The 13,711-nt window shown below is 44.4% G+C and overlaps 1 protein-coding gene across 3 annotated transcripts in view; it reads left to right on the forward strand.

Moving 5' to 3' along the window:
* PRDM2 (PR/SET domain 2) overlaps nt 1–13,711 on the forward strand; it is a 63,982-nt gene that overhangs the window by 12,427 nt on the left and 37,844 nt on the right. For all 3 annotated transcript variants that reach the window (XM_086860914.1, XM_086860915.1, XM_086860916.1), the window contains exons 3-6: nt 1,530–1,647; nt 1,907–2,010; nt 6,087–6,239; nt 12,328–12,454. In XM_086860914.1, the coding sequence (XP_086717040.1) occupies nt 1,530–1,647; nt 1,907–2,010; nt 6,087–6,239; nt 12,328–12,454 (502 nt within the window). The remainder of the gene's footprint in view (nt 1–1,529; nt 1,648–1,906; nt 2,011–6,086; nt 6,240–12,327; nt 12,455–13,711) is intronic.

The following is a 13,711-nucleotide window of genomic DNA, read 5'->3' on the forward strand; positions in this document are numbered from 1 at the left end:
CTGGTAATTTCTATCAGAAATAGTGTTTTGTTAATTTTAAGTGTGTAATAGGGAGCAGGTTGTTTTATGACAAGTGCAAGTAGTAATAATATGGATAATATTATAAGAATAATATTGAACCTTGGAGGCTCCATAGAATGGAACTAATCACTTACCAGACAGTAAATAATTTATTAGCTTTGTATTGCCTATCAAACTTTAATATAAAAATATCTTCTTGTATTAATTATAAGCTGTTGGCTAAAGTTCTGAGTTGTTACTTGATGCAGGAAATGTGAGTAACATTTATGATACTGAAATAATTACTATTAAAACCCTTTTATTCTCTTTAAAAGCTGCTTTTAGTTTAATCTCTTTGTTGCAGAGCAGTAAACTTGACATGCACATACTTTCATCACCAAGAACTGTAGTGACAGGACAAAGGGGAATGGCTCCACGCTGGCAGAGAGCAGGTTTACATTGGCTGTGAGGGTGGGCAGGCCCTGGCAGTGGTGCCCAGAGCAGCTGGGGCTGCCCCTGGATCCCTGGAAGTGTCCAAGGCCAGGCTGGACAGGGCTTGGAGCAGCCTGGGACAGTGGGAGGTGTCCCTGCCATGGCAGGGGGTGGCCTTGAAAGATGCCCTTGAGGGGCGTCCTCGCTCCAGGGAGGAATGTGCACTCACTCAAGAAGGGGCGTGTCAGGAGGGGCGTGTCAGGATGGGTGTGTCAGGATGGGTGTGTCAGAAGAGGTGTGTCAGAAGAGGTGTGTCAGAAGAGCTGTTCAAAAGTGGGCCTTGGCTTTTCCAGGATGGAGTGCTGGACTGTCAGTCAGGTATCCCCAGGCAGCTGTGCCAGCTCAGCAGCTTTTGGCAGGTTATCACTTCTCTGTTCCTTCATCGGGTGTTTTGTCAGCCCTGCCACATCTTCTCCTCATCCTCAGGATGTTTAACTTGGGGATTGATGAGTCTGCCTGGTTTTAGCATTATTTAGTACCAGAAGCAGCGTGACCCCACCCCTCTCCATTCCCCATGACAGCTTTGCAAATAGGGCATTGTCTTACCCCGTTCCAGGCTGAGCATCCTGCTAGCTGTGGCAGTGGGTGGTGTGTCCCAAGTGCAGATTCTCCTGTCTGCACTGGTTCATTTATTGCAACACACTCACTTCAATCAGCAGAGCAAGTAACTTCAGATTTTTTAACTGTATGCACTTCTTGGAACTTTGAGTTTGGTTTTATAGTGAAGGTGCTTTTTAGTCTTTCTCACAAGGGGCATTTTGCCACATAAGGCAAGAGGAGAAACTATTTTAGATTGTTTTTGGTGGACTGATTAGGTTGAGTATGCCTGGAAGTCATTCTTCGAAAAAGGGAAACAAATAATTGCTAATATATGTGAAATTATCACATATAATTATCACATAAAATAATCCTCAGTGTGGTGAGTTTGGAAATTTTACTTTAATTGCAAGTCAGAAGGTTTTGAAGTTCATGTGGGTTGATCACCTGTTTTGTAGTCAGTTTTGCCTGTTAATGGTGGTTGGCTTTTTGACTTGTAGAGCACAACTGACGCCCCTGTTGCTGTGGAGACCTTGGATGATGTTCCTGAGCACGTGCTTAGGGGCCTTCCTGAGGACGTGAGGCTCTTCCCATCTGCTGTTGACAAGACTCGGCTTGGTGAGTGCTACAACTGTGAAAGGAGAATGAAGATTTTTGCAGTAACTCACATAAATTGGAGTTTCTGTGAAAGCCACAGAGCAGGAGGACACAGATGATGTCTGGTGTATTTGTCTGAAATAATTCCTCTTGGGAAGAGTGGACAGCTTCACAATCCAAAACAGAGACATGTAATGATCTTAAGAAATATGAATTTTGAGTAGAAGATTTGCTTGGAGTAACTTAGATTAGTTTTAACTCCTGATACTTGTCTCCTCAGGTGTCTGGGCAACAAAGTCAATTTTGAAAGGCAAGAAGTTTGGACCATTTGTTGGTGATAAGAAAAAAAGATCTCAAGTTAAGAGCAATGTGTACATGTGGGAGGTAAGAAACAGCTTGTAAATGGAAAAATGTGCCTGTCATCAGGTCAATATTTTGTATTTAGCCTTTACTTTTTCCAGGTATTTTGTAAATAAACTTGATGAAAGGTAATTGCCATCTATTACTGCCATTACTTATGGTTATTTATAGACTCTTGGATGAACAACTAATTCTGAATTACAAAGCTTTATAAACCATTGGCATTGTTTGAGATTGCTTTGTGGATCACAGCTGTCCTTAAGAGTTTGTTGCTGATCTTTGCTTTGTTGACTTGAAGCCTGAGTGTAACTCAGTGCTGTCAACTGCTTATGAAATTAGGGAAATTAGGAGGATATGGATATAATAATTAATAATAAGGAAGTCACATCACTCCTCCTCATTTAGCTCTTTGAAAACCAGCTTTTGGAGTTTTTATAAGATTTCTCAAGTGCTCCAATATTTCTTGTGCTGGGCTTGTCTTGAAGCACATGTTGTCTGGGCACTTGAACAGCTCCACTGGTAGTCAGGAGACCTTGGATATTATGCAGATTTCAAATTGTAGATGTCATAATCTGGGGCTAAATCCCATCTACAGTGTCTTTTAAGGCAGTTTATAACCAATTCCAAAGACTTCATCAGTCTTTCTGAAGACAAACACAGGACATGGTTTTAGTGAAGTGAATAGTCAAGGAGATGAGGGGTGAAGGAACTGTGGCATAGAATGTTCTGGAACATGGATTTTTAGGCTGAAGACCCTGATAATGGTCTTCCATCCTTCTGTCCCCTTGTTTGCCTGCCTAAAACACTGAAAACATGTACTGAGCTTTGAGTTAACCTCTATCAGAGGAATTGATCTAGGACATTCCCATAAATGCAAATTACCCTTTAGAAAAGCAATATAGTTTTCAAGTATAATGTTCATTGCACTAAGCTCATGCTATCACAAACTCCACTGCATAAGGTATCTCAGTTTTGATCTGTTACAGGAACATTTGGTGAGATTGAATCTGTCAAGTAAATTATTGACCTTACAGTTGTGTTTCTCAGTGCTGGATGCTGAGTGTTCATGTGGATATTTTTTCAGCTTGTGTTGAGAAATGATAGTTGCAAGCCAGCTGTTTCAGAGTTTCCTGGTTTGCAATGCAGGTGAAAAATGGGAACCCTTATTAGATTCCAGAGTAATTGTGTGTTGCTTTAATAGTGATTTTAGAGTTAGTTAAAAAGCAGCTAAAATGAGACTGCAGCAGTTGGTCCCATATGCTGATCCTTGAAACCAGTCCAGAATCTCAACTGTTAAAAAATGTGGTTTGTAGAAGGATGGTGGTGTGTAGGAGCAGTTCAGTATGTGGACACTCAACTTGGGGAAGAACCTTTTCCATTCGCATCTTTAGTCAAATTAATCTGAATAAAAAATAAGGCTTCTAAAACTGGCATCTCCAGTCAATTTTAATGATTTTGAGCTATCATACCAGAGGCTCATTGTAAAAAAGATGAGTTGTGTGTCTCAGTATATGCCTCTGCTGTCTGAGGAGAGAACATATTTTCCTTTTCTACTGGTGAAAAGCCACAGTTGGGAAAATGAGAGCAAGTGTCTGAAAAGGGAGGGAAATGCTGGTTTGGAATGACTGGCACAGCTGTGCTGAGTGGGTTTTATTGTGGGTACAGGAATCACTTGAAGTCACAATGTTATGGAGAGGAGTTGGAGCTATTTTCTTTCTCACAGTGCACAAGTCCTTTAAACAATATTCTGTAAATTAGACTGTAATAGTCTGTAAATGAGAAAAGCAATAAAGTATTTTGGTTTGGTGGAAAACCCATAATAAAGTAATATAAAAACATAGTAGGGTTATATATATTAAACTAATCAGTAATTACATTTAGACTCTCCCACAGCATTATTTGGCTCTTCTCTTCCCTTTTAACCAAAAGAATTGCTTTTGCAGTGTCACCTGGGATGCTGTTTATGCTTTCATATTGCAAGGGCTGGGTGTGCTGGTGAACATTCTTTCAAAAGTCAGCTGATGAAATCCATGCTGAAATAGTTTAAGGGAGATATTTTCTGTTTACTTGGAAAGAAACTAAGATGGTTGGATATTTGTTAAAACTTGAATTTTATTGATAAAATTCTATTTCATTAAATCAACAGTGTTATCATCCCCCCCAAAAAATTGAATTTATTAAGTAGGTGTTTTTCTAAGCTGTTATAGAAGTGTATGTAAGATTGAAAGTGGAGAACAGTTTGAAAAGCCTTGGAATTATTTGTAAAGTATCAGAAAATAAAAAGCTACTCTTCTAGAAAAACAGAAAAGGAGAAATGCCCACTGATAGCTCTTCTTATAGGCATCTAAGATGGATGATAAGAGAGAGGGAGAAGCATAATATCTTGAAAGAGAAGCAGAGTCACCTGTCATCAGAAAATAGTGAAGATGTCAGTCCCCTTCTTGTTTTATTGCAAGTTGTCTGGAAATGTAAACCAAGAGTAGGTGTGAGCCTTTTCTCCAGGAACAGAAACCAAAGAATTTACACAGCATCTTGGAACATGCAGAATTTTATTGACATGGTCAATTTTTTAAAGTGATCACAAGATTTCTGAAAAGTTAAAATGTTCTTTTGTACCCTAGAAAAAGATTAAATATAAAGCATGCTTTCCTATATCTTTCCAAATAAAGCAAATGCTTCTAGCTTCTATATAGTTACTTTTCCCAATTCATCAGATGGTGCAAGTAAAGCTCTGTGGCCTTCATATCTTAAAATCAGTCAATTTATGAATTGCAGAATCTAGAGTATCATTTCAGGTTTGCCAAACTGAAAAAAAAAGTGTAAAATGTTTTAAGGCTTTTGGCTTCTGAGCCCAGAGCCTTCAGAGATGGGATTGCAGGCCACGGGTGGGTTTTGTTCCAAGTCTAGCAGTTTCTCTAAAAGGTTGCAGGAGAGCAGCACCAGCACAGCCCTGGTGGTGCTGGGTGCTGTGTGTGGCTGTGGAATGCAGTGTTGCAGTGGTGGTGTGTGTTGTGTGCACTGCAGTGTTGCAGGCTTGCAGTGGTGCCGTGTGTGGCTGTGCAATGCAGTGCTGCAGTGGTGCTGTGTGTGGCCATGCAGTGCAGTGCTGCAGTGGTGCTGTGTGTGGCTGTGCAATGCAGCGCTGCAGTGCTGCTGTGTGTGGCTGTGGAACGCAGTGATGCAGTGCTGCAGTGCTGCTGTGTGTGGCTGTGGAATGCGGTGCTGCAGTGCTGCAGTGGTGCTGTGTGTGGCCATGCAGTGCAGTGCTGCAGTGGTGCTGTGTGTGGCCATGCAGTGCAGTGGTGCTGTGTGTGGCTGTGCAATGCAGTGCTGCAGTGGTGCAGTGTGTGGCTGTGGAGTGCAATGCTGCACTGGTGCTGTGTGTGGCTATGGAGTGCAGTGCTGCAGTGGTGCTGTGTGTGGCTGTGGAATGCAGTGCTGCAGTGCTGCAGTGGTGCTGTGTGTGGCTGTGGAGTGCAGTGCTGCAGTGGTGCTGTGTGTGGCTGTGGAACGCAGTGCTGCAGTGCTGCAGTGCTGCAGTGTGTGGCTGTGCAATGCAGTGCTGCAGTGGTGCTGTGTGTGGCTGTGCAATGCAGTGCTGCAGTGGTGCCGTGTGTGGCTGTGCAATGCAGTGCTGCAGTGGTGCTGTGTGTGGCTGTGCAATGCAGTGCTGCAGTGGTGCTGTGTGTGGCTGTGCAATGCAGTGCTGCAGTGGTGCTGTGTGTGGCTGTGGAATGCAGTGCTGCAGTGCTGCAGTGGTGCTGTGTGTGGCTGTGGAATGCAGTGCTGCAGTGGTGCTGTGTGTGGCTGTGGAATGCAGTGCTGCAGTGCTGCTGTGTGTGGCTGTGCAATGCAGTGCTGCAGTGGTGCTGTGTGTGGCTGTGGAACGCAGTGCTGCAGTGCTGCAGTGGTGCTGTGTGTGGCTGTGGAACGCAGTGCTGCAGTGCTGCAGTGGTGCTGTGTGTGGCCGTGCAATGCAGTGCTGCAGTGCTGCAGTGGTGCTGTGTGTGGCTGTGGTGCTGCAGTGGTGCTGTGTGTGGCTGTGCAATGCAGTGCTGCAGTGCTGCAGTGGTGCTGTGAGCCTCTGCTGTCTCTCTCAGGTGTATTACCCCAACCTGGGCTGGATGTGTGTGGATGCCACCGACCCAGAGAAGGGCAACTGGCTGCGCTACATAAACTGGGCCCGCTCAGGGAAGGAGCAGAACCTCTTTCCTCTGGAGATCAACAGGACCATTTACTACAAGAGTTTAAAGGTATCACTGGCTGAACAGCTGCTACTTTGTTATCTTTTATTGTTAATACTTCTTATTCTGCTTGATAAAGAACTTTTTTCTTACTATTTATATTAAACGGAGCTTGAAACATTTTATGAAACATATTTAAAACACTGCAAATGCTACACATCATTGGTAAAAATTCTTATCTGCCAATATGGTTGACATTACTGTTAAACTACAGGATGTTTAAACACTAAGTCTATCTTGCTGGGTAATGATTTGCTGTAGCCCCAAATTTGATAGAAACTAGAATGAAAAACTACAGAGTATATGAAATAAATGTTTTTCTATTTTTGTAGATACCAAGACTCTTTCTGCTGAGGATATTTTTACAGTAATCAGTTATTTTTATGCTCTGTGCATCGTTTGACAAAGTTTGGCTGTCAAGACACTTTTAAGGGTAGCTCTATGAAACTATTTCTCATGGTTTTATACCATTTCAGTTTTGTTCATAGGGATGAGGGGGAGGCAGGGAAAAGGATGTCATTCCTGGAGCATTTTATCTCCCAAATCAAGAAAAAAAATGGTTTAACTATAATGGTGGAGCATGTTAGGTTAAGAATATTGTGGCTCTAAAGTATTTCTTGAATCCCTGATCAAGACCTCCTAGCAGTGAGTGTGTGTGGCTTGACTTAGTTTTTATTTAAAATATTTTTGGGTGTTTGGGGTAAATGTAGTTTTGGTTTTGCATTGTTGCTCTTCCTTCCATTTCCTTGTGAGGCCAACAATATCTGTAAGTAACTGGTATTTGCTTAATAAAAGAGTGAGTTGTTCCCATGCAGTTTTGAAGTTTATGGGGCAGTACAGAAGTAGATAAATGTATATTTTAAATCACTCAAGTTAGATCGAAGAAACCTTCTAAACATTTTATGAACTTTGTAATGGCATTCAGAGGTTCACTATGGCCAGCCAGACTATTGTCTTCTCTGCAGGGTTTATTCACAGGCTCCCAACATGACTCTGTAGCCAGCCTTGATTTCTCTAGATGCTTTATCTTGGATTTGCTCTGTGCTTGCCAACAGTCCCACTAACTTATTAATGTAGGTGTGCTTTGGGGTCACTCTGACATTTTAAATTTCTCATTGACTCTTTTCTGCACAAGTTTCAGTCCTGACAGAGACACGCATTCACATATTTAAAATTTGGTAATTGATGGATGATAATGCACTTTGGAAAATAATTGTACTGCTAAAAGAGGCTGAGCACTGCTGACAGAATAACAGATACTTTGTCTCAGCACTGGAATATCCTTTTGTTCCTTTGTCTGTTGTCTCTTGCTACTTGATGAGTTTTATCCCAGTCACACCTTACTGCTGAGACAAAAGAAGACATGTAATAAAGAACATCTTAAATGTCCTTATCTTTGCATATAATGTTAGGATCTCTACACTGCCATTTCAAACCTGCTGTAAATTTGCAAGCCCAGGTATGAACACATGGTTCTTTCCTGATCTTTATCATAATTCATAAATTTAGGGGAATTCCACTTGCTGACAAATAAACAGCACAAGTTTTATTTACCCCCAGAGGAGAATTCAGGTGGCTTGTGTGGAATTTTGTTCTGCTTTACCTTGAAGAACTGAAAGTATAGTCTTGGGGTCTTATTTTTCCCAAGGTTTCCTTAATCTTTTTTGTATGTTTTTAATTTGTAAGTTAAACAGGCTGACTTCCAAGCCTCGTTGCTGACATAATGAAGCCCAAATTTGCTTGGTGTGGAACCACCTCAGAACTGTAGAGCTTTAACTTCCCTGTTCCCTGCTCTCAATGAATAAAGAATAAAAAATTAGTGAGTGTGCACAAGCAAATGTTTTTCTCTTCCATCTTCTCTTCATCTTTACTAAAAGGCTGAGGGTGTTTGTAAGCTGCTTTGCATCTGCCTTTCCCAGGATGCCTGTGTGAGAGCTATGATATTGCAGGGGAACAGTTTAAACTCGTGATGCTGTTGCAGCTCTTCCTGCCTCTGCTCATGAGAGGAGCTTGCTGTGTAGTGTCATTCTGCACACAGGACAAAACCTGAATTCTAGAAAAAGTAAAATACAGTGAAAACTCAGCTTAAAAGATCTTCTGAAGAAGCTTGGCTAAGAAACTCCCTGATTAAAATGAAATTAATTTGCTTGTGGAAGACTCTTTTGCCCAACAGGTTTATAACACCTGTTACGTAGGAGAGAGCAATGTAACGTTGGCTTATAAATGTGAAAGATTCACCCAAATAAGTGTCAGACTGTTCACTTTGGTTATGTTTGGTGAGATGAGGCCACACCCAGGTGCAGAAGCACAATTTCACAGTAAAATGCAGTGTCTGTGGTGAAAAATAGCTACTGTGATGAGGCTGGGCAGGCAAATGCCTATCTCAGTCTGTACAAGACACATTAGAGTGCTTGAACATGCACAATTAATTGATTTTTAGGCAATCTGTGCTAGAACCTCTTAGATTACTTAGGTCAGGTTAATAACTTGTAAGGATATTACTCTTGAAAATAACAAATTTCAAACCTACTGTAAACCTTTTGAACAGAAAATAGTTGGATTAAGAATAGTTAAATGTTGCAGTTAAAACAAAAAGCACAGAAAAGTCTGTGGGAATTATTAACCTTATGAGCCTTCCCAAAATTCTTATCTTTTTTAGCCAGGCTGTCCCAGCCTGACACAGCTACACCAAGGATCTGCAGGGAATAGTTTGGAGGAGTTGGGGTTTGGAGTTGTTACTAGAGGGTGTCACGAGGATGAGTGGTGGTACAAGTGGCACTTGCTCCGTGTAGTCCTCTCATACTGCTACTGAGGGAGCAGCTTTAATTGTCTGGTTTTGAAGCTGCTGCTGCTGCATCTCATTTCAGAAGTACAAGGTTAGAGGGCTTAATTTAGATTCTAGAGCAGTCACAATAAAACTAAATTCATCAAGTTGAAGGTTAGCTCCAGCCATGCAGCCAGCAAATTACATGCTCGTTACCACCCTGTGTTTGCATTGCCTGGAACCTCATCCAGATATTTGCTCTGGCTTTGTATATTTTTTAGATGATAAGGGGTTTTTTGCATCAGACAGCTCTGCTGCATTCCTTGTTGCTCACCAGCTCCAAGGCCATGCAAATAACTTTGCCACTATTTATCCTATCAGGCCTCCAGAACTCAAGGAAGCCAAGCCATAGGCTTTGCTTATGTTATAACTTTACTCTTCCCTTAATTGTTGGGATCTTGCACCTCTTGTTGTTCCAGTGTCTGGGGGTATGATGATAATTATCACCTTTATCGTGTGCTGTGAGACCCACTAAAAAACAGGCTGTAGAAGAAAGAAATCCTACTTTTCTTGATACAAAATTCCCCTTTGGCTTCAGACTGGAAAAAACAGTCTGAGGACACCCTTTGCTCTGTAATGATTGAAAATAGGATCTGGTTTCCACCAGCCCCAAGTTCATTAAGCTCTGAAAGAGGGGAATTAAAAATAAGGCATTTAAATTTTTCTTGGTTTTGAGTAAAATGCTTCAGGAAATGGAGAAACAATGTGGAAGATTTAAAAAGTAAGTTAAAATCTTTAGTCTGCCAATTTGGGGACTTACTAGTTATGGTCTGATATTTTAAGGAGCATGTGGAATGAACTGATCAATAGAGTTTCTTTTGTTGGCAATGCTAGAAGTGTGAGTAGCATTTGCAGTGATGCCCATTTACCTAATTTAGTCAGTGATACTTTCTTATTTTAAAATTTGATTAAAAAGAATAGAAATAATCAATTTGGAATGGCAAGCAAACCTTTGATTTTTGTGATGAAGTGGATTTTTTAACCATGTTTTAATTATCTGTATTCCCAGTAACCCACTGCAACAATTTTTTCCTGGATCTTTAGATTTTCTTCTAGATCCCAGCTGTAGTGGCTGCCTGAGCAGTAACTTATTATTATTAATATAATTAATTAATGTTATTTAATGCTTTGTATAAGGTAAGTTTGTCCCTACCTGGCTGTTCTCTGAAGAGAATATCCATAGAAGTGAGCTCTGTGATTTAAATCAGTGTCACTACTCGAGGCAAATCACAATTTGGGACATTACAGCTGGAAGATTCATGCCAAAAATAATAATAATAACAACTGTTTATTAATTATTAATACAAGGATGATATTAATAATTAACTATTTAACTGTACTAATGTTAACTATAACTATATTAATAATATCTCAGTTGTCAGGAACTGTATGATGGGCCAAAGAGCAATAGATACAAATAGAAAGAGAGGAAATTTTGGTTTGATGATAGGAAATTCTTCCCTGTGAGGGTGGGGAGGCCCTGGCACAGTTTTCCCAGAGAAGCTGTGGCTGCTCCATCCCTGGAAGTGTCCAAGGCCAGGTTGGACAGGGCTTGGAGCACCCTGGGATAGTGGAATGTGTCCCTGCTTCTGTTTTTTTGATTTTTCATGATTTTTGTGATTTTTAGGGGTTTTTTTTCTGATTTTGTCTCTTTTTTTGTGACTTCTTTCTGTTCTTTATTTTTGCCATTTTTAGGGATTATCTTTTCTTTTGGTCTTTTTACAGTATTTGTTTGGCCTTTTCTTGTCACTTTTGTGGGGTTTTTCTATGTTTTATTGGGAATTTTGGGGGGATTTTTTTTTAATGATTTTTTTATGGTTAGAGGGTTGTGTGTGTGTTACATGTGGAGGGTTTTGGGGGAGATTTTGGGGTAGTTTGGGGGTATTTTTGTGTGTGCCTGTTACAGGAGGAGGTTTTAGGGTTGCTTTTAGGGTGCTCTTGGGTTGTTTTGGGATGGTTTTGGGCCGTTCTGTGTGTATGTGTCTGTGTTACAGTCTGTGAGGAAGTTTTTGGGGTGTTTTTGAGGTGTTTGTGGGGCGGTTTTGGGCTGTTGTGTGTGTGTTTAAGTCCATGAAGATGTTTTTTGGGGTGTTTTTGGGGTGTTGTGTGTGTGTTACAATCCACAAGGAGGTTTTTGGGAGTGTTTTTGGGCTGTTTTTGGGCTGTTGTGTGTGTGTTACAGTCGGTGAGGAGGTTTTTGGGCTGTTTTTGGGCTGTTGTGTGTGTGTTACAGTCGGTGAGGAGGTTTTTGGGCTGTTTTTGGGCTGTTGTGTGTGTGTTACAGTCCGTGAGGAGGTTTTTGGGCTGTTTGGGGGCAGTTGTGTGTGTGTTACAGTCGGTGAGGAGGTTTTTGGGGTGGTTTTGGGGTGGTTTTGGGGTGGTTTTGGGCTGTTGTGTGTGTGTTACAGTCCACGAGGAGGTTTTTGGGCTGGTTTTGGGCTGGTTTTGGGGTGGTTTTGGGCTGTTGTGTGTGTGTTACAGTTCACGAGGAGGTTTTTGGGGTGTTTTTGGGTTGTTGTGTGTGTGTTACAGTCGGTGAGGAGGTTTTTGGGGTGGTTTTGGGGTGGTTTTGGGCTGTTTTGGGGCTGTTGTGTGTGTGTTACAGTGCATGAGAAGGTTTTTGGGGTGGTTTTGGGGTGTTGTGTGTGTGTTACAGTCAGTGAGGAGGTTTTTGGGGCTGTTTTGGGGTGATTTTGGGCTGTTTTGGGGCTGTTGTGTGTGTGTTACAGTGCATGAGGAGGTTTTTGGGGCGGTTTTGGGGTGATTTTGGGCTGTTTTGGGGCTGTTGTATGGCTGTTGTTTGTGTGTTACAGTCGGTGAGGAGGTTTTTGGGGCTGTTTTGGGGTGATTTTGGGCTGTTTTGGGCTGTTGTGTGTGTGTTACAGTCCGTGAGGAGGTTTTTGGGGCGGTTTTGGGGTGATTTTGGGCTGTTTTGGGCTGTTGTGTGTGTGTTACAGTCCGTGAGGAGGTTTTTGGGGCGGTTTTGGGCTGTTTTTGGGCTGTTTTGGGCTGTTGTGTGTGTGTTACAGTGCATGAGGAGGTTTTTGGGGCGGTTTTGGGGTGATTTTGGGCTGTTTTGGGGCTGTTGTGTGTGACCGGCGCGGTTCGGGGGCGGGCCGCTCGGTGCTGCGCCCTCCGCCCGGCAGGGGGCGCGCGGGGCGGCGCCCTCGAGGCTCGGCGGGGGCAGCGCCGTGGGCGCCGCCGCGGCCGCTCCCCGCCCCGCCAACAACGCGCGCTCTGATTGGCCGCTTTCCCTGTGTTGTGTCCCGGCAGCCAATCGCGGCGGGCGAGGAGCTGTTGGTGTGGTACAATGGCGAGGACGACCCGGCGATAGCGGCCGCGATCGAGGAGGAGCGAGCGAGCGCCCGCAGCCGCCGGCACTCCCCGAAGGCCCGCAGAGGTACGGACCGGACCGGCTCCGCCGCCGCCAGCGCGCGGGGCAGCCCCGCCTGCGGCCGCCGTGACCTTCCGCAACCCGGGAGAGGAGGGAGGGAAGGGCCCGGCCCGGCCGGCGGCGCCGCGGGCGGAACGTGGAAGTTGTGGCTGGAAAAGTTGGGAGAGGCGGCGGGAGCGGCGCGGGAAGGGGGAATGTCCCGCTCCGCCGGCCGGACACGCGGGGCCGCGGCAGCCGCAGCCATCCCGAGTGGGGCGGGGGCCGAGCCCGCGGCAGCCGCGATCCCTCCTCAGGAAAGGGAGCGGAGCTCGGGGCCGCCCCGATCCTCCTCGGGAAAGGGAGCGGAGCCCGGGGCCGCCCCGATCCTCCTCGGGAAAGGGAGCGGAGCCCGGGGCCGCCCCGATCCTCCTCAGGAAGGGGAGCGGAGCCCGGGACCGCCCCGATCCTCCTCGGGAGAGGGAGCGGAGCCCGGGGCCGCCCCGATCCTCCTCAGGAAGGGGAGCGGAGCCCGGGGCCGCCCCGATCCTCCTCGGGAAGCGGGAGCTGAGCTCGGGGCCGCCCCGATCCTCCTCGGGAAGCGGAGGCTGAGCCCACGGCCGTCCCGATCTCTCCTTGGGCAGCGGGAGCGGAGCCCGGGGCCGCAGCGATCCCCCTGTGGAGAAGGGGGAGCCGAGCCCGGAGCCGCCGGGATCCTTTGGGAAGGGGAGGCTGAGCCCGGGGTTGGGGGTATGTCAGTCGAGCCAAATGAAGAATCCCGGTCCTGTTATTTCTCTGCGGTTTTTAATTTCTTGTTGTTTCTAGGCCGGTTTGTTGGTTGTGGAATTTCACAGGCGGTGGGAATGGCTGCTCCTGGCTGACTTCGGCCGAGGAGGGAGGGTGGGACGGAGTTTCGGGTGGTATAAACGCATTATTCTCTCTGTGAATATGTATGTCAGACCAGACATCCATTATTTTTTCCATGACTAATTCAGCAGGAGGGTTTTTTAGAGTGCGTGTGCCTCCACGCGTGGCCTTACATAACTGACATTTTGACTAACGTTTTAGGCCAAAATCACAATAAAGCCTTCAGTTACAGGGAGTAGATATAAAAGGGAAATATTCACAGTTGTAGCACAAATGTATCCATTCGTCTTACATGGGAATATGTACATTTTGATGTTCTCTGGAGGTTACAAATGAACCAAAGAAAGATAATATTTTAAGCAGCATCATTATAATATTTTAAACGTAAAATGTAGGGCCTGATCTCACAGGTGGTGCAGT

This window comes from Cyanistes caeruleus, chromosome 22, assembly GCF_971803275.1.
Source record: "Cyanistes caeruleus chromosome 22, bCyaCae1.hap1.1, whole genome shotgun sequence".
NCBI lineage: Eukaryota > Metazoa > Chordata > Aves > Passeriformes > Paridae > Cyanistes > Cyanistes caeruleus.